At 40.2% G+C, this 22,314-nt stretch overlaps 1 protein-coding gene across 2 annotated transcripts in view; it reads right to left on the reverse strand.

The window, feature by feature from the left end:
• Window positions 1-282: 282 nt before the first annotated feature.
• Window positions 283-22,314, reverse strand: part of map3k22 (mitogen-activated protein kinase kinase kinase 22) — a 100,950-nt gene continuing 78,918 nt past the window's right edge. For both annotated transcript variants that reach the window (XM_073048706.1, XM_073048697.1), the window contains exons 11-17: window positions 19,475-19,567; window positions 16,191-16,382; window positions 14,537-14,685; window positions 11,929-12,060; window positions 8,284-8,413; window positions 1,968-2,145; window positions 283-1,216 (exon numbers count right to left, since the gene is read on the reverse strand). In XM_073048706.1, the coding sequence (XP_072904807.1) occupies window positions 979-1,216; window positions 1,968-2,145; window positions 8,284-8,413; window positions 11,929-12,060; window positions 14,537-14,685; window positions 16,191-16,382; window positions 19,475-19,567 (1,112 nt within the window). In that variant the 3' untranslated portion in view covers window positions 283-978. The remainder of the gene's footprint in view (window positions 1,217-1,967; window positions 2,146-8,283; window positions 8,414-11,928; window positions 12,061-14,536; window positions 14,686-16,190; window positions 16,383-19,474; window positions 19,568-22,314) is intronic.

A 22,314-nucleotide genomic window follows, 5' to 3' on the forward strand; every position in this document is an offset into this window, starting at 1 on the left:
CAAGGAATATCTTTTCCTAGCACAATGCTATTTACAGACAGGACCAAATTCCTCATCCCAAAAACTCTTAAGGTTTCTCCAGTTACATTCATCTATAATCATTGAGCTTATCCCACCACCATTTTCTTTGTATAAAATAGGTGTAACATCTGAATCTTCCAGTTCTCTAGCAGAACCCCATAATTCAAAGAGATTTGGAAGATTACGGTCAGACTTCTACAGTTTTTCTGCTTACTTGTCTCAGACGTGAACACATTCAAATATATTGATATAAATTACCAGTTCAATTCAATGATCCTTTAATTTCAGCAAGTGAAAGGAGGATTACATGTTTTTATACAAAATAGCTCTCAAATAAACAGTTATATTTTAAAGTCAATAATATATACAAGTCAACAGTAGAGTAGAAAAATGAATAAAGAAAGGCTCAGAATTAGAGCATTTCAGTATTAAGAGCCTAACATCTTTTGCTGAATCAATTAACTATGCTGCATGTATGTCAAATGTCCGAACTGTTTTTCTTTTATTCACAGATATACGAAAACATGGAATGGAAGATGAGTCCAGGGCATTTTGGCACCAACCTTTCCTATGCAAAATATAATCTGTCAGTCACATGGTGACTTCATTTGACAATGTGCATTTGCTGTTTATATTCCATGAAGATGAGATGGGCTTATTCTGGAAAAATCTTGGGAAAATGTGCAAATACAAAATCTGAGAACTTTACAGATTTTCCTACTTTTCCTTCCGCATTGAAAATTCACGTCATTCCTCATTTACACTAGAGCACTAGTAGAGATGAGGGACTGTCGTAGGAGGGAAAAACAAAATATGCAAATACATTGGATTGTTGTTAAGCTTTGTGCTTTTTTTTGCTTACAAATAATATGTACAATGCTAAAAATTATCTTTTTTGAAAGAGCCGTTTTTTTGAAAAAGAGTCAATACCAATTTCAAAGTCCAACATCATACTGTTCAAACAAACAGTGGATTATACTGAATGAAGGCATGCCTCAGAAGCTCATCTGCTGATGGTCTCCGTTTCTCCTCTACAAATATCTGCTTCAGGAATCCACGGCATGAGTTTGAGACACTGTCTGGAAGCTGGGGTTTAGTTGGCTGAGTGGCAATTTTGAAGATGGCTGCCATGGCTTCAAACTCTGCCCACGGGGGCTTCTCGGTCAGCATTTCTACAATGGTGCACCCGACACTCCTTAATAAATTGGAAAGACAACAATTTCAAAGACTCACATAAACAATATCAAAATATAACAGCAGCCTCAGTACAGTTATTAACAATTCTTGTGTAGCAAGTGTTAGGCTTCACAATAGTTTTTTCTCTTACAGTAAATTACAGTGATTTATAAAATAACAGGCTATTCCAGGTAGATTTCTCTCTTTCCTAGAGTCCTATTACTTAGCACCAACCACCAACATACTCTTCATGGTCCTGCAATTCTTTCTTTTATCCAATTCCATTTAGGAAATTACTATAGAAGCTGCTTGTGCCATCTTTACATGTGGAACAACTGAAATAATGACTCATTCCATATAAAAGTTTCTCTACATCTCCCCTCTAGTTACTTTGTCAGTCACGTTAAATCTGGTGCTGGCTCTACGTCAAATATAAAAGATTACCCCTTGGTGTCATTTTGACCAACTCTAATAAGTTCATCTTGAAACTTTTCTGCTCAAAACAGAAAAGACGGAGATTTCCATCACTTCATTTGAGTAAAAGGTCTGTCCCAATGTATCTTCTAAACTCATGCTTTGCTAATTTCTACTTAGCTTTTATTGTCCCTAATTGCTTCATTTATAAAGTGGAGTCCCTTCATGTTCCACTCCTCACTGTACTGTATTCACCGGATCATTACGTGTTCTTTTTATAGGTCCAAGAAATGTTTTAACAATGAAACATAGTCCATAATAAAAAAAATTTACATTGTTCTCAACATAATGCTTACCAAACATCTGCTTTCCTGCCATATCCTTCTCCACTAATAACTTCAGGGCTCATCCAGTAGGGTGTTCCTGTTACTGATTTGATCCCTGTCCCTGACATACAAATAGTCTGCAAACGCTTGCTGGCCCCAAAGTCGCCCAGTTTGATGTTCCCTACAGAGTCTCTCAATATGTTGGCACCTGCAATGAGAAAATGACAACATTCGTGAATTGTTTCAAAGTGTACTTGAAAAATTACAGCAGTAGCATTTGATAATTACTTTACTCAAAGAAGATTGTACATAAGTACACCAGAAACTGTTGTCAGCTTTCAGAAAGTCTGTTCTCAGTACAAGTGAACACATAGACCCCAGGTGTACATGAGACACATGTATTGGGCTTTGTTCTTGAACTGCTCCAGTCTAAGTACTTCCGACAGTGCTGGTATGTAAGGAATTCCACAATTTTGAATTTACAATGGCTTGTCACATGATCTGGAGTGGAATTTTAAAATGACAATTGTCTTCATACACACTATTCTTGTCCTTCCAAGGGATGGAATTTGGGCCCCGAAGAGGTGCTACTGAACAAAACCTGGTGAGCTGCTGCAGCTGGGACTATTAGAGAAAGTACAGCAACCGTGGATTGGATGTGTGCTTCAGATGCTGGGAGTGGTACTGTTCCACAGGACTGCTTTGTCCCGGATGGTATGAAATTCAAGCATTCAAGCTGGAAATTAGTTAACATGTATTGTTCAAAGTTCATAAAATTCAAAGTTCAAAGTAAAATTTAATATCAAAGTACATACATGTCACCATATACAAACTTGAAATTCTTTTTCTGGGGGCATACTTAGCAAATCTATGGAACAGTAATTGAAAAACAGGATCAATGGACAGCAAACAGTGTAAGTGTAAATATAAATGAATACAAATCAATGATATTGGCCTTTTTCAACACTGACAAAGTATCAGCAAGATCCACGTATGAATTTTTATGCAGGGGTTTATGGAATAAAAACAGAAAATGGAGGAAACAATCAGCAAGTCAAACAACATCTGTGCAGAATGTTCAGTCTGAGACCCTTCATCAGCATTGGGGAAGAGAGAACACACATTAATTCTGCTTTTTTACTGGTGTCTTCGCTCCCTAGTTGTTATGCGAAGGTATTTGTGTCTTCTATGAAAACTGACACAACTGACACAAGTTTATGTGCTCCATCATTCCTAGCTGTAAGGAATTAACATTATTCTTTACCTTCATTGACATTATTCTTTTTTTACAAATTTGTAGAATTTTATTTCTTACAAGTTGACCATTAAACTCTATCTAAGATTACTGCATGTAGCAAGGAGAAGATTTTTTGGTCCTTGACAGAGATCCTAGTATCATTATTACTATTTATATACAGGGTGGAATAGGCTCTTCTGGCCCTTTGAGCCCCCACCCCTAATTGAATACTAGCCTAATCACAGGAACATTTACAGTGACCAATTAATCTACCAAGAAGGAAGGGAGGAAACCGGAGCACCTGGAGGAAACCCATGCAGTCATGGGGAGAACGTACAAACTCCTTACAATCAGTGGCGGGAATTGAACCTGGGTCACTGGTACTGTAAAGCATTGTGCTAAACACTACGGTACTGTACCTATGTTCACAAACAAAATAGCTACAATTGTTGTTAAATATCGTTAGACATAGGCGAGGTCCCAGGGGACTGTACAATAGCCATTGTTGTTCCTGTACTTAAAGAAGAGCAATTGTAGGACATTATGAGCTGGTGATCCTTAGATCAGTGGTAGGAAAGAAAGTTAGTGAAAACTAAATCAATTTTGTCTGACAAATGTTGGGCATATTCTGAAGTTGAGATGGATGATGTTAAACATAGGGGTAGTAAGAATAATTTTTACATAACTGAGCATAGATATAATTAAAGTATGGAACACAAGCTCTAGCAAAGCTTTACGTTGAGTTACTCTGGTAGTAAATAAGATCCACGTTTGGAATTTCCGTTCAGTTCTGGACGGAATAGGCCATCAATTTTATAGTGTTGGGAAAAAAAATGAGATATAGGACATAAAGGTTACACACATCCGGAAGACCGGAACTGAGTTACGGGAATGCAGCAAGATGATCCCAAAATGGTCACTGCTGCTTCATGCAAATTAAGTTGTTCCTGAAACTGAATGAATTGTTACCAGAAACAAGCATTCAGGACATATACTTCACTATCCCAGATTAGTTCTTGACAACAAGCACAACGTGGGCTCGTATCTCACAATAAGTGACTGCTTGGCATTATCTTTCGTAAATATAGCTAAGTGCAAATTAGGTTAGTAAGTGTAAGTTTCGCCTATAAAGTGAGTAAAATATAATGTAGATAAGCTGCCTGGATGGAATGAGGATGTTGAAATTGCCCCAACTTGTTCTACATTGAGTTTGCACTGTAGTTTACCCTTCCCAAATCAGCAAAATATATGCTTCATGAGGAAATCTGCAGATGCTGGAAATTCAAACAACACGCACACAAAATGCTGGTGGAACGCAGCAGGCGAGGCAGCATCTATAGGGAGAGACACTGTTGATGTTTCGGGCTGAGACCCTTTGTCAGGACTAACTGAAAGGAAAGATAGTAAGAGATTTGAAAGTAGGAGGGGGAGGGGAAAATGCGAAATGATAGGAGAAGAACAGAGAAGGTGGGGTGAAGCTGAGAGCCGGAAAGGTGATTGGCAAAAGGGATACAGAGCTGGAGAAGGGAAGGGATCATGGGACGGGAGGCCTAGGGAGAAAGAAAGGGGAAGCGGAGCACCAGAGGGAGATGGAGAACAGGCAGAGTGATGGGCAGAGAGAAAGAAAAAGGAGGGGGGGAACTAAATATATCAGGGATGGGGTAATAAGGGGAGGAGGGGCATTAACAGAAGTTAGAGAAGTCAATGTTCATGCTATCAGGTTGGAGGCTACCCAGCCGGAATATAAGGTGTTGTTCCTCCAACCTGAGTGTGGCCTCATCTTGACAGTAGAGGAGGCCATAGATAGATATATCAGAATGGGAATGGAACGTGGAATTAAAATGTGTGGCCACTGGGAGATCCTGCTTTCTCTGGCGGACAGAGTGTAGGTGTTCAGCGAAACGGTCTCCCAGTCTGCGCCGGGTCTCACCAATATATAAAAGGCCACACCGGGAGCACCGGACACAGTGTACCACACCAGCCGACTCACAGGTGAAGTGTCGCCTCACCTGGAAGGACTGTTTGGGGCCCTGAATGGTGTGAGGGAGGAAGTGTAAGGGCAGGTGTAGCACTTGTTCCGTTTACAAGGATAAGTGCCAGGAGGGAGATCGGTGGGAAGGGATGGGGGGGACGAATGAACAAGGGAGTCGCGTAGGGAGCGATCCCTGCGGAAAGCAGAAAGGGAGGGGAGGGAAAGATGTGTTTGGTAGTGGGATCCCGTTGGAGGTGGCAGAAGTTGCGCTTGCATGCTGCCTTATGACCTCATCAGATGAACATCACAATTACCTATTTAACCAATAATGATCCATATTTAGCTATATTTTCTCAGCCTCTTTTCCACTTCCATGCTCTGTATTCATCCATCCCCAACATTCTCCCCCCCCCCCCCCCCCATAAGGCCCTGTCACCATCCCTCTTTGTTCCTCTTGGTTACCATGCCAAAAATCATAAATAAAAAGGAATTGTAAACTGCTAAGCTCTTAAAAATTTTAAAGGCTGAAGGCTAGGTCATTGCTTTAGACCAAGAATTATTTTCCCACTTCTTTTTCCCAGCCCTTCCTGTAGCATGGAAAAGCAGAATTATTTCCTTACAGCTTGATCCAATTTTGCGCTATCAAGAAGCTCAGAGCAAGGGCGATGGCACCTTACAAAGAGGGTGGGACACTATTGAAACGGACAGGAAATGAAGGAGTGTTTGGCACAGGCTTGTTCCGATGTATGCACTGCAACATTTTAAGCTAGTGTGTCCTGATTAAAAGGAGATGTAGAAGCAAGTTACTTCATAATGCAAGGCACAAAACAAAGCATATAGCAGAATGACACTTCTTTATTTATCAAATTGATATGATGGAGGTTATTTCTGTTTAATAATGACGTACTTTCGGGTATGTATGCAAACCAACTTGTGAAAGTTTAAAATGAATAAATGCTGGACACTTGAGTTTGCTTATGCTAAAGGGCACTCTCTTTTGGGGAAATAGGAGGGAGTAAAAGAATTCAACCTGCTGTTGGTTTATATGACATCATTTGTCCATGTTAAATAGTGTTTGAAGACAGATTTGATTTCTTGAACTTTTGGCAATTGCCTCCCTGTCCTCTCCTTCCCCATTCCCTATTCTTGTTTCCCGTTCACATCTTCTCTTCTTATCTACCCATGACCTCTCTCTGGTGCTCCTCCCCCTTCCCATTCTTCCATGGTCTTCTGTCCTCTCCTATCACAATCCCCTTCTCCAGCCTTTTATCTCTTTCAATAATCAACCTCCCAACCCTCTCCCGGTTTCACATTACCTACCCCCTTGTACTTCTTCCTCCCCTCCCCCCACCTTCTGAGCCTGACTCCTTCCCCTTTTCTTTCCAGTCCTGATGAAGGGTCTCGGCCTCAATCGTCAACTTTTTTTCATAGACACTCCCTGATCTACTGAGCTCTTCCAACCTTTTGTGTGTGTTGCTTTGACTCTTTGCTGCTCAAGGGAGTGTCGAGCAGTCTCCCACGTTCACTAAATAGACAGTTCAAAGGGAAGGACCATCACCATCTACTCAAAGTCAGCTTGGGATGTGGAGCAAATCCAATTTTGCTAATGGTGAATGAGTCTCCAAAGATTAACATAAAAAGAGGCAAACAACTTCACTGATTGAAGTTATGCCAAGTCTAACTTTAAAACACTGTTTGCCTAAAGGAGGAGTCGAGCATTGCCTTAATTAGCACAAACATGCAACGCAATGCATGCGGCTGACTCAGGGATCCTTTTGATCTTATCACATTGTTTTTATTCAGTGAAACCCAAGTAAATGTTTTGCAGATCAAATCTGCAAAGTGAAACTGCAGATCTGAAGACAGTGGAATGGAACATGTTAACATGGTGAAGTTACATAAAGCCTGTAGAAAGTAACAAATAATCACAACAGTTGAAAAACACAGACTGTGAGACACTTAGTAAAGGCAATTTATATTCAAGTGAAAAATCGTTGGCCCAAAAATATTCAAATGGTAACAATGAACTGAAAACTAAAGAATAACGAAAGTAAATCCAGAGTATGCTGAAAATACTCAGCAAGTCAAGCCACATCTGTGAGAAAATAAGAGTTAACATTTCAGGCTGAAGATCCTTCATTTGGACTCACTTGTAAGTCATTTGTATTTTACTCAGAGTATTCCTATGTTCTCTGCAGCAAATAAGTACATTTGGACTATTGTCACCCTAAAACTACACAACCCAAACCTTAACACTAATGCATACAATAATATGAAAGACAGCTGCTATATCAAGCACACTAACACCCCAAAGAGAGCAATGTGATAATGGTCAGGTAATCTACATCAGAGTTTTTGCTTGGGTGATGTTTATTGACTAAGGCACTGAGAAAAACTCACTCTGCTCTTCATTGAATAGTGCCATGGGTTCCATTAGCTCTGACTGGGAGATTGGGTGGATTACTGAAAGGCCTAAACAGAGTGGATGTGAAGAGGATGTTTCTAATAGTGGGAGAGTACAGGACAAGAGGGCACAGCCTCAGAATAGAGGGGTGTCCATTTAGAACAGAGATAAGGTGGAGCTTTGTTAGCCAGAGGGTGATGAATCTGTGGAGTTCATTGTCACAGATGGCAGTAAGCCATTGAGTATATTTAAAGTGGATATTGATGGGTTGTTGATTAGACAGGGTGTCAAAGGTTAAGGGGAGAAGGCAAGAGAATAGGGTTGTGAGGGATAATAAATCAGCCAAGATGGAATGGTGTAACAGGCTCGATGGGCCTAATGGCCTAATTCAGCTCCTGTATCTTATGGCTTCAAATGGGCACCTTTACCTCGCCTCTTCCCTCAACTGGTAATAAGTTTTTACATGTGAAATCAGCTTAATGCCTGTACTTCAGAATTTCAATTCATCTCAGTGAAGCAGCCTCTGCACCACTAATATTCTGCAGTTAGCAGTTGTACCCAGTGGGACAAAGATGCAATTAATTGTCCAGAAATAGTAGAGACATATTCCTTGTCTGAAATGACAAACATCAACCTTTATATTCTCCAAGGCAAGGATAACCACAGATTTATTAGTCACTAGTTACTAACGTAAAACACCTAAGGTGTGAGGAAAAAAACATTTACATCATACCTTTAATATCTCTGTGTACAATCATATTGCTGTGCAGGTAGGAAACCCCTTCTAGTATCTGTTTGGTGTACTTTCGAGTGACGTTCTCAGTGAGAGCTCCATAAGCTTTTAATTGGTCCTTGACAGAGCCCTGAATGAATCAAAATTAACAACTGAAGCCACAATAAGTCAGTGCACTATCTCATGTTTAAAATAATGCAAGATATTCTAAGCCATAGAAAAGAAGAAAAGGATTCTCCATCACCTTCCTCCCTCCAATGACTTCTGCATCTTCAAACTGAACCTCAGACAACATAACATCATCAACTAAACCGAATCAAAGATGAACAATTGAGAAGGAAAAGGCTGCAGCAACTGCTATTAAACTGCTCACCTGCAATTCAAACAGTCTGGATCTTTTTTTCCAGTTGTGTATTGCAAACACAATAATGATGAGCTTGAGAAAACTCACAGCCCATCCAGAGAATCCAATATTACTTCGATGCTAATAAAAGATAACCTGCAATATACAGGTTAGTTATTGGTTCGTTTGAAGCTAGAGACGGAATCTGGCAGGGTTTGCAGGTCAATGCTTCCTACAAGGCGGAACCTAACATCATGAACGTCTGCAATGCTTCACTCCCAGACGAGCTCAACAGCTTTTACACATGTTTTGAAAGGGAGAATAAAACTACACCTCTGCAAATCCCTGCAGCATCTGGAGACCCTGTGATGGCTGTCTCAGAGGCTGATGTCAGAACATCTTTCATGAGGGTGAAGCCTCACAAGGTGCCAGGCCCAGATGATGTACCTGGTAGAGCACCAAAAACCTGTGCCAATCAGGTGGTGGCAGTGTTCAAGGAGGTTTTCAATCTCTCACTCTTGCAGCTGGAGGTTCCCATCTGCTTCAAAAGAGTAACAATAATAGTGGCCAAGAGGAGCAGGGTCAGCTGCCAGTTGCATTCACACGTATGGTGATGAAGTGCTTTGACAGGTTGGTCATGGCCAGAATCAGCTCCTGTCTAAGCGAGGACCTGGACCCACTGCATATTTCCTAGCGCCACAATAGGTCTACAGAGAATGCTATCTCATTGGCCCTCTACTTGGCCTTGGATCACCTCATCGATAGTAATACCTATGTCAGGCTGCTGTTAATTGATTACGGCTCAGCATTCAGCACAATCACACCCTCTGTTCTAATTACAAGCTCTAAAACCCAGGCCTCTGTACCTTCAGCTGCAACTGGATCCTTGACTTTCTCACCAGGAGACCACAGTATTTGCAGATCGGAAATAATATCTTTTTCTCGCTGACAATCAACACGAGTGCGCCTCAAGGATGTGGGCTCAGCTCACTGCTTTACTTTGTCTATAGCTACAACTGGGTGGTTAGGCACAGCTCATGCGCCATTTATAAATTTGCCAACTGTTGGCAGAATTTCAGGTGGTGATGAGGAGGCGTACAGGAGCAAAAGAGGTCAGCTGGTCGAGCGGTGTTGCAACGGCAATCTTCTATTCAATGTTGAAGGAACACAAACCCTGTCGTCATCGAGGGATCAGAAGTGGGAAGGGTGAACAGCTACAAGTTCCTGGGTGTCATATCTCTGAAGATCTATCGTGGACCCAACACACTGATGCAATTACACAGAAGGCATGGCAGTGCCTATATTTCATTAGGAGTTTGGGCAGACTTGGTACGTCAGCAAAGTCTTTCACAAGTTTCTATATGTGTACCATGGAGAGCATTCATCACTGTATGGTACGGAGAGGCCACTGCATAGGATTGAAAAAAGATGCAGAAAGCTGCAAACTCAGTCAGTTCCATCATGTACACTAGCCTCCCCAGCATTGAGGCAATGCCTCAAAAAGGTGCATCCAACATCAAGGATCCCCATCCCCCAGGATATGCCCTCATCTTTGCTACCATCAAGGAGGTGGTACAGGAGCCTGACACACACTTTATCATTTCAGAACAGCATCTTCCCCTCTGCCATCTGATTCTGAAAGGGCAATGAACCCATGAACACTACCTCACAAATTTTTCCCTCCCTTTTTGACTATGTATTTAGCTTTTATATATTCTTCTTAATGTAATTTATAGTTTTTTATTACATATTGCAATGTGCTGCTGTGACAAAACAACAAATTTCACAACATATGCCAGTGATATTAAACCTTATTCTGCTTCTAATAGTCTTGGAACCCCCTGCTCTAGGGGGTTCAGCATTCTTATAAGGACATTATAAGCAAAAAAAAACAATCTTGAGAATTTCCTGGTTGCTATTTGCTGCAACATTTATAATAGGTCCTTTAAAACACAAGCCGTAGTGAAAGTTAATTGTATTCATTTCCCTATTTTGTTGCCCATTGTTTGCTTGGTTCTAGTTTCATAGCAAATGACATTCAGTACATTCTATGGCAAGACAACACTTGCTACTTTGAGCCTTGATTAATTCATATTGAATACTGGAGGAACTCAGCACAATAGGCACATCTATGGGGTGGAATATGGGGGGGGGGGGGGGGGGCCTCGCTTCAGAACATTGATCGTTTATTCCCTTCCATAGATGTCGCCTGACTTGCTGAGTTCCTCCAGCACTTCCTATGTGTTGCTCAAGAATTTCAGCAACTACAGAATCCCGTGTTCTATTTCGTGCCTTCAGTCTTTGTCCTCATGAACTGTTTAATATGTGAAGGAGAACATAAAACAGTACTTTGAATTTGTTCTCATCTAATTGCCTGTACTCTATATTCCATTACACAAGAATGGGAATGTTGACTAACATTTTGTATGGCATATGGTTAAATGGCAACATTGACAGCTGTTATCCAATTCAACCAGATAATCAGACTTTAGAAGACAGAACAGAACTTCTTGAACTTTTGTGAACTTCAGTTCTGAGTGTTATTTGCTTACTTGTTTAGATTGCATGATTTGTTTTTTTCTGCACAGTGGATTTTTTGATGACCTTTTTTTTTAAAAAAAAGGGTTCTATTGGGTTTCTTTGTTTTGTGGTTGCCTGTAAGGAGATGAATCTCAAGGTTGTATTTAGTATACATACTTTAATAATAAATGTACTTTGAACTTTGGGGAAAAAAGCCTCATCCAACTTAAATACATTGCACATTTTAGGACGGAAGTACAGATAACAGGAAGGGCAAAGGATCATCTAGCATTTATCTGCTGATATCAATTGAAGTAGATGTGGCTAAGGAAGGAGAGGTGTAAATAATCGACCAGGATTGCTCCTTGTCTAACATCATCAGGATCAATGATTATGATAGTTATGATGCAGTCTCTAAAATTATTATATACCCTGCTGACCATTTCTTTCACATAAAGGAATGCACCTTCTTTGGGATATTCTCCCTCCACACAAATATTTAGTGACTGATGTTTTTCATGCCTTCACCCTAAACATGAACACATGAGGATTTGTTAGGTGTCTGCAGCACATTGCCACTGTGACTTATGGGGCTTTCTTTTAAATCAACTGCACAGTGTATGATTAAAACCAATGGAAGCTTGTTTGAGAAGGCTCCCGATGTACATCAATAAAGTCTTAGAATGTACTGGGGCCTGCTAAAAAAGCAGGGAAAGGAATTGTTTAAGACATATGCTGCCATACGAAAACAGAGTAACTAAAAGCAAGTAGTCAATACTTACACCTGGCATATATTCTACAAAGATTGACAACTTTCTTTCCATTGAATCCAGGAGCGACCCATAATACTGCACTATCCTATCATGGCGAAGATTCTTTAATAACTGAATTTCACATTCCAAAGCGTTGACTTCCTGCAACAATAAGAAAAGTAACCAACTGTCAAGCAGCAGGCTTCTCTTCATTTAAATTAACAATATGTACTATTGCATTAATATTCCCCACCACCTTCCATTTGCACACAATTAATTTATTATTCTATTTGAGAGAGGTTACCAGTTAAAATTCCTCTCAGTATGTCATGTGCATTTGACCACATAAAGGTAATCTAATTTTGAATGAGCTTAGTTTGTCATTACTACATGAAATGGAGAGATGGCTGTGGAAATCATGCACTGATTAGGTAATTTATTTTTGTGGAAATCCTCCCTCGAGTCCACATGTGACCCTGAACTTTAAAATACTTGTCATATTAATATTAATTCTGCAACCCACTTCTTTCTGAAAGGATCATCAGGAAATGAAGGAACAAATTGCTCATACCCATTCCAAAGAATAACTTGTACAAGAACACTGGAAAGGTTTCCCTTACAATGTGTTTTCACATTGAAATGGTGAATATGCACATATCTTCTAAATATACTAGCTCATCTCTTTTTCCTTTACTGATTAGTCAAAAACAAACTTTTCAATATTTAAAGTTAGAGACCTTACACAAACTGAATTTTTAAAAACTTTAAAAAGTGGTAGATTGAGAATCTATGAACAAAATTCTCTTAAAATTTACTAATCATACATACAGTCATTATTTCCTGGAATAAGTGCAAACATGTTCCGTGATTGCCCCAGATTCTTGCTTAATACCAGCAACGCCCAAGAAGAACCTAAATCAATGTACAAGACACTAGTAGAACTCAACTGTTCTCCTTCTGTCTTTTTTTCTATTTTTCTCTCTTCTTAATCTACCTGCCCCCCTCACCATGTCTCCTTCCCTCCTCCATCCTCTCCATCTGCCCATCACTCACACACCTCTTTAACCGGTTCCCCTCCTCACCTCCCTCACTTTACTCCTTTCTTCCCTATCAGACTCCTTCACCTTCGGCCCTTTATCACTTCCATCTATCACCTCCCAGCTTCTGATGCTATTTCCGCTCTCCCCTCCTTCATCAAGTGGATCCAGCTACCTCCTTCTGAGCCATGCACCACCTCTTCCCTCACTTTTCGTACTGAAGCTGGATTTGGTTTATTATAGTCACCGGTACCAAAATGCAGTGAAAAGTTTGTCTTGCAAGTTGTCCATACAGATCAAATCATTACACAGGGCACTGAAGCCGAACAAGGTAAAACGATAATAGAATAAAGTACAGCAGCTACAGAGAGAGTGCGTGATCAAAACAAGGTGAACTGTGAGGTCAGAAATCGATCCTGTAGTGCAAGAGGTTTATTCAGTGGGATAAAAGCTGAATGCCCCTCAATCTTGCAGCACACACACATGCTGGATGAACTCAGTAGGTCAGGCAGCATCTATGGAAATGAATAAACAATCGACATTTCGGGCCAGGGCCAAATGAAAAGTCTCAACTATCCATTTTCATGCATCCCACTGAATAAACCTCTTGCACTACAGGATCAATTTCTGACCTCACAGTTCACTTTGTTTTGATCACGCACTCTCTCTGTAGCTGCTGTACTTTATTCTATTATCGTTTTACCTTGTTCGGCCTCAGTGCCCTGTGTAATGATTTGATCTGTACGGACAACTTGCAAGACAAACTTTTCACTGCATTTTGGTCCCGGTGACTATAATAAACCAAATCCAGCTTCAGTACGAAAAGTGAGGGAAGAGGTGGTGCATGGCTCAGAAGGAGGTAGCTGGATCCACTTGATGAAGGAGGGGAGAGCGGAAATAGCATCAGAAGCTGGGAGGTGATAGATGGAAGTGATAAAGGGCCGAAGGTGAAGGAGTCTGATAGGGAAGAAAGGAGGTGAGGAGGGGAACCGGTTCAAGAGGTGTGTGAGTGATGGGCAGATGGAGATGATGGTGAGGGGGGCAGGTAGATTAAGAAGAGAGAAAAATAGAAAAAAAGACAGAAGGAGAACAGTTACTAGAGGAATAAAAATTCAGTGTCCATACTGCCAGGTTGCAAGCAGAGAATGCTGTTTCTCTTTTCTCTGTTGGGCCTCAAAATGGCAGCGGAGAAAGCTGTGGACAGACATGTCCGTATGGAACAGGAAAGAAAATTAAAATGACCGACAACTAGGAGATACAGAAGGGCATAGTGGATGAAGCAAAGATACTTGGATATAAAGATATCAGATATAAAAGAGACTACAATAGAAACAATAAATAATGTTCAGGGTATCTGCACATGAAAATTGTCTCATCTGGATGGGCTGTTGCAAGTCCTGGATTGTGATGAGGGGGTATGTATTGCACTTTCTAAGATTATAGGTGAGAGGGATTGGGGAGAGAGAGATGAGTGAATCTGGGAGTTATGGAGAGAGTGATCGCTGCAGAAAGTGGAAAGGAGAGGGGAAAGGAGGGCATGATGTGGTCTGTGGTGAGATCTAGATCACACGACACACAAGCAAGTTGACTCAATCACCGACCTTGCTTGTTTCTTGGCAATCTGCGTCAAAAGCCACTTGCTTGACTGCTAGTTCTCTACCCGTGTCAGCGTCGTAGCACAGGTAAACTTCTCCAAATGCTCCCCGTCCAAGAAATTTTCCTAGTATCCAGTTGATGGGAGCTCTCGGTGCTGTTGGAATTAAGTTCAAAAGAGCTTCAGTTGTAATCTTTCCTATTTCTATTTTTGTTTAACTTTCAAATAATGACTCGAGAGGAAGGCTATTGTGCTTTAATTAGACCAGCTCTTTTAAAATGTTAACCATCATTAATAAATTTGTAACTTCCCTATATCCAGGAACAGAACTAATGCTTTTTAGTATCCTTTACAGCAATATTAGTGTTTGCAGAAAATGAGTTTTGCTTAAAAATAAATCCAGTTATTCTTCACAATTAAAGATGATATCATTGTAAACTACACAAAGGGGAAAGTACAGTAGCTCACTGCTGTCAGCAAGCCCCCGATTTACTTGTTTATATCTTAATTTATACAAAATATCATACCAATGTAAATCAATGTGTTAATTGATATTATATCTAGATTGCTGGATTAAGTAACACATGAGACGATGCTAAATATTTCAACCTAGAAAGTATTCACCATCTATAAGTACAAGATAGCACCACATCTCCGGAATGTGCGATGCTGTAATGCACAAGGGGAGCAACGATCTCAGGGTGATGAGGGTCTGTATTCAAAATTAATCTGGGGATAAAGGCTTGGTGGGCGAAGGAGGATTAGGCCTCCAGTCTAAGGTTTAAAGCATAAAGAAAATGAAAAACATGAGGCAAAGGACAAACAACCAAGAAGTGGTGAGGCTCAGAGCAATCAGGCCCATTTGGGGTGGGGTTTATCAAACACACAATCTTAGACCATAAAACATCTCCAGGTAAGTGGGATGGTTGAGGGTGATAAAAGACAGAAATAAAATTCTTAGAAGTGTGCTTACCAGGAATTATGTGCCTGGAATTCTATAACAGTAAACCATTTAAGGCTGGTCTCCATCAATTTACGCTTAAAAAATGACTCTTTTGTCTTCTTAATCTGTGGTTTGCTGAGTGAGTTGATTTATGAAACACAGGCATACTACTATATTTGTCCAGGATAGATCAAAGATTGCTTTTACCCCCTGACATAAATGTGTACATGTGGCTAACTCCACACAATTTAAAACCAGATAGTGAAATAATTCTTTCACATTAGTGTATTGCAATTTGCAAAGGAATTTCAATATTTAAATCAGCACTAGAAAGATTATATAGCAATTTATGATTTACTATACTACACTTAACAATTGGAGTAACTTTTGCCCTATGTACTCTTCACTGTAATCTAAAAATAACCTGGATTTATTCCATCAATGTGCACTTTGTGTGTATTGGTGAGGTCCTGCAATAATATTTTCATTGTAAGCATTCCTATGCTTGTAGAATTTAACAGCATCATAAAATTGTAAATATGCTTTCTTTGTGAGGTCTAGCATAAACTAAAAATAGAGTATCATCACCCTTGAAATTTGCTAAAAAGTAATAATTGAAATTCAAACCATTAAAAAAAAAATTTTAATCCTATTTTAAAATTCTCATGATACTTCAGCTCTGGTTTCCCCTTGGGAAAAGTGCTATGGATTTACTTACATGCTGAAGACAAATGCCTGTCATGAACTTTAAAACAATTTTTATCTTCGCTGCTCCATCGAATGGTCCAGTTGTCATCAGACTGCAAAGTAATCCCCATGCTGTCCCCATTGGTACTATGCGACCGAATGGAAGGGACTAGTTGGAAAAGATTTTCTTGATGGATGAAGCTTCGTGGAAAAGTCCTTCTCCCTGAAGGGAAGAAAAAGATAAATAAAACAAGAATTTAGGTACATGGATTGTTGGGTTATGGAGGCTATTGTGCAGAGCAAGTTGATGGGAGCCGGCCGTTTAAATAGTTCAGCATGGACTAGATGGGCCAAAGGGCCAGTTTCCATGCTGTGCTTTTCTATGACTCTAAACATTCACACACTCACAATTTCTACAGTGCACTGCAGTGAGTAATTGCTTTTGAAGCACTGTTACTGTATCTAGGCAAATGTGGAAGGCAATTCAAATACGTAGAGTCTATCATGAGAGAAACTGGGGCTGCCCAGAGCATTCAAGAGCTGAGAAGATTCAGTTAAATATGCCTGCCTCCAAAACTGACCATAGATAAGATGATGTGTTAACTCAGCCACAACCTTTGCTTCTGGAAAAGTCTTCAAGAGGCCTTCAAATTCACTTACTGCTTGCAACCAATAACCACTGAAAATGGATCAAGGAGGCGAGGAACTCATTAATAGAAGAACCTGAAGCTTCCCTTTGGAGCTATTATGCATTCTTACTCTTCTTACTCTTCTTGCTCCACTGCCATGCTTTGGCTTATTCTGTAAGCTGTGCTGCAATTCATCGGCAATCTCTACTACAGTTCCCATATCTGGGAGCAAACGATCTGAGCAGGAGCCTCAAAATCGCACAAAGCCTTTCACCGCTTGCATCCTATGTTCGCTACTTTAATGAATCATTAGTTGGAGTGCTAACTTCCAAATGGTTTGATTTCAGGTTAGTATTGCATGCTCATTGATGTCACAATCAGCCACGTTTGCATGTTACTAAAAGCATTAGGCGTGCTTCAAATAAATGCGCTCACCAGACACCAAGTTTGAACAAATCGGTACCTTCATATGAGGCTGAATTTTGTGGCTTAATACTCTTTGTTCTTGTTCTAGTAGCAGCTTAGAATCATTCACATAAACAGTTAAAATGATGGCATTTCTAACAATAGCTTTCTTTGTCCGTAATGCATTGAATCATCAACCAAGAATATGAGCTTAAGTACAGTTGTAGAACATGCAACGATAACTTCCTGTTTAACCACTAATCTAAATAATTATATTTTTAATAATGAAGCATACAACCGATATGCAATGCCAAAAGGGGAATAAAAAACTCCTCAGGCCTTGTTTTAGATTCACAAACACCTGGACTTACCTGACAATTTTTCATTAGAAAATGATCCCTTGGTAATTAAATAGGTCTACATATAAACAAGCATGCTGAGTAGTGGAAAATACAAAGGAGGCAGAGGAATAGTGTTGTCCAGATTTTATTATGTTAGAACAGATCCAACTGTTCACTTGTCAAGTGCATGGACCCTTATACAGTTTAGCGTTAAGGTTTAATTGCACATTTGTGTGAAAACAATCTTAGAAAGAGTAATATGAGTGAGCAAGTGCCTTCCATGCAGAAAGGTGGAAAACAAAAACACATAAATCCGATTCCAAAGTATTATATGTTGACTCCCACTGGAAAGAATGCACATATGATCACTGGGTGGGTACAGGATGTGTTCAAATTTGAACAGCCTGCCAAAACTCACTTTCTAGACTCTGACGCAAAGGGAAATTTGTTATTTCTAGTGTTGATGATATTCTAGTCTCCTTGCAACTCCATTAAGCAAGAACCAAATGACCCAATACCATAACAGAAGCAACACGAGTGAATCTGCAGATGCTGGAAATAAATAAAAAACACAAAATGCTGGCAGAACTCAGCAGGCCAGACAGCATCTATGGGAGGAGGTAATAATGACTTTTCGGGCCGAAACCCTTCATCAGGAGTGAAGTAACATGGGATGGTCGAGGGGGGATAAGAAGTGGGGGGAGGGATAAAGTAGAGAGCTGGGAAGTGATAGGCTGGAGGGAAATGGGCTAGGGGAAAGGTGGAGAATTATGGGAAATAAAAGAGAAAGAAAGGTAGGGCTGGGGGGAGAGATTATAGTGAGGGGGGAAAGAGAGAAAGAGAACCAGACTAAAATAGATAGGGATGGGGGTAAGGGTGGGGGGCAGGGGTATCAACGGAGGTCAGTGAGTGGGATGTTCATGCCGGCAGGAAGGAGGCTACCTAGGCAGGAGATAAGGTATTGCTCCATGGACCTGCGTGTGGCCTCATCTTGCCACCGGCGCTCGGTCCTCCAGCAGTGGCGGGATCTCCCTGTGGCCACACACTTCAATTCCACAGACCACTCCCACTCCGATATGTCTGTCCATGGCCTCCTCTACCGTCAAGATGAGGCCACATGCAGGTCAATGGAGCAATACCTTATCTCCCGCCTAGGTAGCCTCCTTCCTGCCGGCATGAACATTCAACTCACAGACCTCCGTTGATACCCCTGTCCCCCACCTTTACCCCCATCCCTATCTATTTTAGTCTGGTTCTCTCTCTCTCTTTTTCTCCCCTCACTATAATCTCTCCCCCCAGCCCTACCTTTCTTTCTCTTTTATTTCCTATGATTCTCCACCTTCCCCCTAGCCCATTTCCCTCCAGCCTATCACTTCCCAGCTCTCTACTTTATCCCTCCCCCCACTTCTTATCCCCCCTCGAACATCCCATGTTACTGCACTCCTGATGAAGGGTTTCGGCCTGAAACGTCGTTATTACCTCCTCCCATAGATGCTGTCTGGCCTGCTGAGTTCTGGCAGCATTTTGTGTTTTTTACCATAACAGAAGTTTTGTTTTTAATTCAGAACTTCTGAAATATCACCATGTACTTTTGAACAATATACCAGATATTTATTTTTCTTCTCCCCCATGTATTTTCCTACTATCAACAGAAAATCAACCATAAATAAATGCAACAAATTAAGAACTCTTTAAATGGAACAAGCTGCAGCTTCATCATTTATGGGTTATGGTCAAATAACATGACCAAATACTTTTGTAGATCATGATGATTCTATGTTACTGTGCTCAAGGAAATACCTTCCATGGCAAGTAATCTAGTAGGAGAAATTTAGAGCTACCTAGTGCTAGTATCTGGACATGAGTGAGAAATTTATATATTATCCTGATATCAATGCAAAAACATCTAGAATCTCAAAAAATTCTGTTTCTTAACGAACCATCACTGTAGTCTTTGCGGTGGTTTGAAAATGGAAACTGCCGTGGGTATGTTCCACCTTTTCCTGCTCTTTCATAAGATTGTTTAGCGTGATCTGAAACAAGAAAACCAAATTAAAATTAGCAATTATTGGGCAGCTTGACAATTATTGAATTTTAACATGAAGAACCAGACAATGAAATTTCCCAACAATATTGGCATGCAAGATTCCTTAACATTTAATTGAATACAATATTGCATGGGTAGCTCATACAATGCTTATTGAGAAAGCAAGGAGGCATAGGATCCAAGGGCATCTGTTATGGGATCCCTTCTCTTTGTCAATTTATAAATGACCTGGATGAGGAAGTGGAGAGCTGGGTTAGTAAGTGTGAGGTGGTTCAGTTTGGTAAGTCAAATATGATGACAGAATATAGTATTAATGGTAAGACTCTTGGCAGTCTGGAGGATCAGAGGGATCTTGGGGTTCGAGTCCATAGGACGCTCAAAGCTACTGTGCAGGTTGATTCTGTGGTTAAAAAGACATATGGTGCACTGGCCTTTATCAAATGTAGGACTGAGTTCAAGAGCCGAAAGGTAATGTTACAGCTATATAGGCCACTGGTCAGATCGCACTTGGAGTACTGTGCTCAGTTCTGGTCACCTCACTACAGGAAGGATGTAGAAACTATAGAAAGGGTGCAGAGGAGATTTATAAGGATGTTGCCTGGATTGTGGAGCATGTCTTATGAGAACAGGTTGAGTGAACTTGGCCTTTTCTCCTTGGAGTGACCGAGGATGAGAGGTGACCTAATAGAGGTGTACAAGATGATGAGAGGCATTGATCGTGTAGGTAGTCAAAAGCTTTTTCCAAGGGCTGAAATGGCTAACATGAGAGGGCACACTTTTAAAGTGCCTGAAAGTAGGTATAGAGGGGATTGTCAGGGGTAAGTTTTTTATGCAGAAAGTGGTGAGTGCATGGAATGGGCTGCTAGCGATGGTGGTGGAGGTGGAAACGATAGGATCTTTTAAGAGACTCCTGGATAGGTACATGGAGCTTAGAAAAACAGACGGCTATGGGTAACCCTAGGCTATTTCTAACATAAGTACATGTTCGGCATAGCATTGTGGGCCGAAGGGCCTGTATTGTGCTGTAGGTTCTCTATGTTTCTAATTATTGTTGCCACATGTCCATCCATTTTCCCAGTTACTCTTATTTCCTTTTGAAATATATCATTATCCTTCTTGACTCTCACTAACTTACACATTTTGCACTCTCTACAATTCTGAATGTTCCCTGTATACCTACATCCACAGAAACGTCAGGAAAAGCACTAAACCCTTCCCTCATTTCTGAGTAACAATAGTTTCCACCTTGTTCCTGTCCAGGAAGCAAGCATTTGTCACAAATGTCTTAACAGCTAAAATAGTATGCTGTCAAACTTCCGTTTACTATATGGATATGACTTTATTAATAACAAGGCTTAATAATTAAGTATTTATTAAATGCCTTACTAAAACTCACACACCATTTACTACTTAATAACGACCTGTGTTCTCTCAACAAAAGACCTATTCAAATGTGTTAAACATTACAATCCTTCTAAAATATGTGTTGGTTTCCATTAATTAATCTAAGCCCTTCAAGGTTGAAGTAACTGATTTTTTTTTGCTTTTTAAAAAAAATTCCTTTATCCAATAACTGTGTGACATCTACAACACTTGTCCTTTATTACCCTACCTTAAAGATAACCAGAAGATTATGTTCTTTATGTCTGCACATTTTGTCCCTTAACTAGAATGAATCATGCATCGCCTCCTACTTACCTATTTTAAGTTTTGTCAGTGCTTCTGCTACCTTTCCTGTATTTTGAGCCTGTCCAGCATGACAAGAATCTTTCTTATTTGACCAAGACAGCAGGGTTTTTCTTGGTGAAGACATGCATGTATATTCCTTTAATAGCTCGTCATGCCCTCTGCAATCATCAATTTCAAATTCAATTTAGCTGCTAATATCCTCTCCCCAACTCTGTTTTTTACGTACCTGTGGAAGACATTTAGGTTCCCTTTTTATTAACTGGAAGTCTAGCTGCATATTCTCTCTTTGCACATTTCCTTTCTCAGTTCCTTAGTTTTCTACACTCAGCTTCTCATTTATACTAACAACTGAACATACACTCTGGAGCTCTACTTCTTTATCGTATAGGGAGCTCTGGCTTTGGTTGTTTTTCTATTTCCACTAGAGGGAATGCATATACTGCTTTAAAGCCATGGCAGCTTTTAAAGCCATCCCTTGTATAATTTCAGTTTTGCCTGGCAAGCTTTGATTAATTCATCTGGAACAGGTTCATCTGCTGGTTGTAGCCACCCCTAACTTTCAATATGGCTTGTTGCATAAATTAATCTACAACTTGTGATACTGCCAGGACAGAACCTATTGATTCAGAAAGTTCTTCAGAATACAGTTCAGAAATTCTGCTCCTGTGCTATTCACATCCAAATTGGTACTAGGATCATTTATATTCCCCGTTATTAACACTGTTGTTTCGTACATTTCTGAGATTTGCCTACAAGTATGTTCACCTATGTCTTTTCTACTGAATAATGGTCTGCAGAATCAGTGCCATGATAGCACCTAGTTAACTCTAACCAATCAAAGTCTGTCCTTCATCTTTTCCAGATACCTTCTCTCTCGAGTGCTACAAAATTCTTCCTAGGCAACATTGCCGTTGTCTTCTCAATAATATCTTTCCTGAACCATTTGGGCATAGGCAATAACTTTCAATGTTCCGTATATTGTATCAGCACATTGTCGTCTTCTCCCCATAATTTACTCCATGAATGAAATGGAACTACTATGTA

The sequence above is a fragment of the Hemitrygon akajei genome, chromosome 1 (assembly GCF_048418815.1).
Source record: "Hemitrygon akajei chromosome 1, sHemAka1.3, whole genome shotgun sequence".
Classification (NCBI taxonomy): domain Eukaryota; kingdom Metazoa; phylum Chordata; class Chondrichthyes; order Myliobatiformes; family Dasyatidae; genus Hemitrygon; species Hemitrygon akajei.